This window comes from Electrophorus electricus, chromosome 16, assembly GCF_013358815.1.
Source record: "Electrophorus electricus isolate fEleEle1 chromosome 16, fEleEle1.pri, whole genome shotgun sequence".
Lineage (NCBI taxonomy): Eukaryota > Metazoa > Chordata > Actinopteri > Gymnotiformes > Gymnotidae > Electrophorus > Electrophorus electricus.
In genome coordinates this window covers 9,081,376-9,083,875 of record NC_049550.1, presented here as the reverse complement: position 1 = coordinate 9,083,875, position 2,500 = coordinate 9,081,376, and the positions used below count along the sequence as shown (strand labels likewise).

The 2,500-nt window shown below is 39.9% G+C and overlaps 1 protein-coding gene across 1 annotated transcript in view; it reads right to left on the bottom strand.

The window, feature by feature from the left end:
• grin2bb (glutamate receptor, ionotropic, N-methyl D-aspartate 2B, genome duplicate b) overlaps nucleotides 1–2,500 on the bottom strand; it is an 80,488-nt gene that overhangs the window by 10,813 nt on the left and 67,175 nt on the right. The window contains exon 16 of the mRNA XM_035535037.1: nucleotides 1,393–1,580. Coding sequence (XP_035390930.1) covers nucleotides 1,393–1,580 — 188 coding nt within the window. The remainder of the gene's footprint in view (nucleotides 1–1,392; nucleotides 1,581–2,500) is intronic.

The window sequence follows — 2,500 nt, the reverse complement described above, 5'->3', positions numbered from 1 at the left end:
CCTATGGAAGACCTCCAGACAGGCAGCTGCCACATGTTTAAGATAACTAATGTATGTGGCTAACAGTCACATGAACAGTCACTCAAAAGGTAGCCCAGTAACTAGGCCAGGGCTAATTTAGGCTAGCGAGAGCAGCACTTTCCAGCTCTTATAGCCTCGATGTAGTCAAGTCGATGTGGTCAAGGATTTTGAAGCCCATTAGCACTATTTATGCTTACAGTGGAACAGGTATTCTTTGTGTGACTTCGAGTCAGGTTTGAAGTAGTGTGTTTACTGCTCAGCAGTCAGAAGACATGACTGTCAGGGACAACATACTAGCTTATGAAGCAGATGAAATAAGAATGATTGGAAATGGCGTAACATTATCTGAATGGCGTAATGTAATCCGAATGACATAATGTAATCCAAATGACCTATGATTACATTTCCTCTTGTGCTGTTGTTTATTGTCTATAGGGTTGAGGCATTTTTTAATATTTGAAAAGTTAGGACCACAAACTAACAGAAGGGATTTAAACATATGAAAACTTGGTTATTTAATCATGGCCTATTTTTCAGTTTGAAAAATCCATAACAATGAATTTGATACCATTTTGCTGTTAATGCATATATAATTCATTGTAACAAACCTGGTTTGGAACATTAACATTATGCACAGCATACACATACACAACATACACACTAACACGGGTATATGCTGAGGAATATGAACCAGTCTAGAGCCTTGTCATGTCCTGTTTGGGCGTGAGTATGATGCCTACCTTTAGGGGCAACTATTCAAGAATCTTTTCATTCCAAAAGATTAACCTTAATAGTACAATTAATCATACAAGAAAGCACAAGATTCTTGCATGTTTTAGATAGATAGATAGATAGATAGATAGATAGATAGATAGATAGATAGATAGATAGATAGATAGATAGATAGATAGATAGATAGATAGTGAAGTACCCAAGGTTTCAGAGAAACAGGACGTTTCAGACAGAGGTCTTTCATAAGCTGAGTAAGCAAAGTGCTTCTGAATTAGTAGTAGTAGGAGCCACTTTGTTCCAGAATTCAGAAGCACTTTGCTTGCACAGCTAATGAAGGACCTCTGTCCAAAACGTCCTGTTTCTCTGAAACCTTGTGTACTTCACTACATTTTTGAACATTCTCTCTCTCTCTCTGTCTGTCTGTCTCTCTCTCTCTCTCTCTCTCTCTCTCTCTATATATATATATATATATATATATATATATATATATATATATATATATATATATATATATGTGTGTGTATGCTGAAATAAGGTTAACTGGGTGTCTCTGCTCTTGTTCAGTTACGAGATTACACATATTTCATTTCTGTAACATTTTTCAAATAAGAATCAGAAAAATGTCCTAGCAGAGCTCACCATCTCCAAACAGCTGCAGAATGGCGAGGTCCACTGGTCTCTTCCAGCCTGAGTCTTTCTGGATGGCAATGCCATAACCCGTGGTGGCGAATATATAACCACTCCCAATCGTCACGAGCTTGCAGCCCTCGTCTCTGCCCGCCATGTAGTTCAGCACGGCGGCATCATAGATAAAGGCATCCAGTTTGCTGGCAAGAACAGAGAGGGAAAAATGATCCTGCCATCGTAGTGGTCTCCACCGAAACGAACACAGGTCAGCCTCATTTCAATACTTGTGTGGACTTTACAAAACTCTAATGCACATCATAACTCTCTCTGTTCAATTTGTGTTGAATTACCATCAAACACTGAATTCACTAATATCACTTTTGTAAAGCTAGACATATAGCCTTGGCTTTCTAGTCAAGGTCAAATCGCAATTGGTGTAAGTTCAGCTGGTGAGAGAAGGGGGCGCTACAAAGTGCAATTCACTGTAATTTGGCTTCACTGTCTTGTATTTTGCATGCCCTTTAATCCTGTTTTTGGACAGAGTTGCAAGTGTTGCCCCCCACACTGCATTAACCTAATCATGACCTGTTTCTGCGGAGCCCAGGACAATGGGCTGCGCCTCTGCGGGATTCCACTTCTGAGCATGCTGAGGCAAGTCTGAGTCACACCAGGAAATGTGAAGTCACAGACTCCACTATCAGAAGAGGCAGTGCACATGAACAACAGTGACAGATGTGGCAGCTTTTCATTTCAAGGTCTGCTTCTGAAGACAATTTTTATTTTTAAACCACAGGTGCTAAGATTGCATATATTACACTAGCGAAAAAAGTACCGAGACACGTGTAACTCAGTGCAAATATACCTTTAGAGCAAAATCTCCTATTATTGTAGGCCTACGCTTGGCCCAAATAACCGTGTTAAAGCTTGGTTTGTATTGACATGAAGGTGGAATAGCCATCCAATCCTCATTTCAACAATAAGTGTCTCACTGCATGTCATCCCTGCTTCAGTGGGTTATTTTAGGCCAATCAGTTCTTTCACATTTCCTTTGTTCAAGACATGTACACCGTGGAGTTTGAAATTTTTCAGTTGCCGTGTACATGCAGTGACATGTACTGAC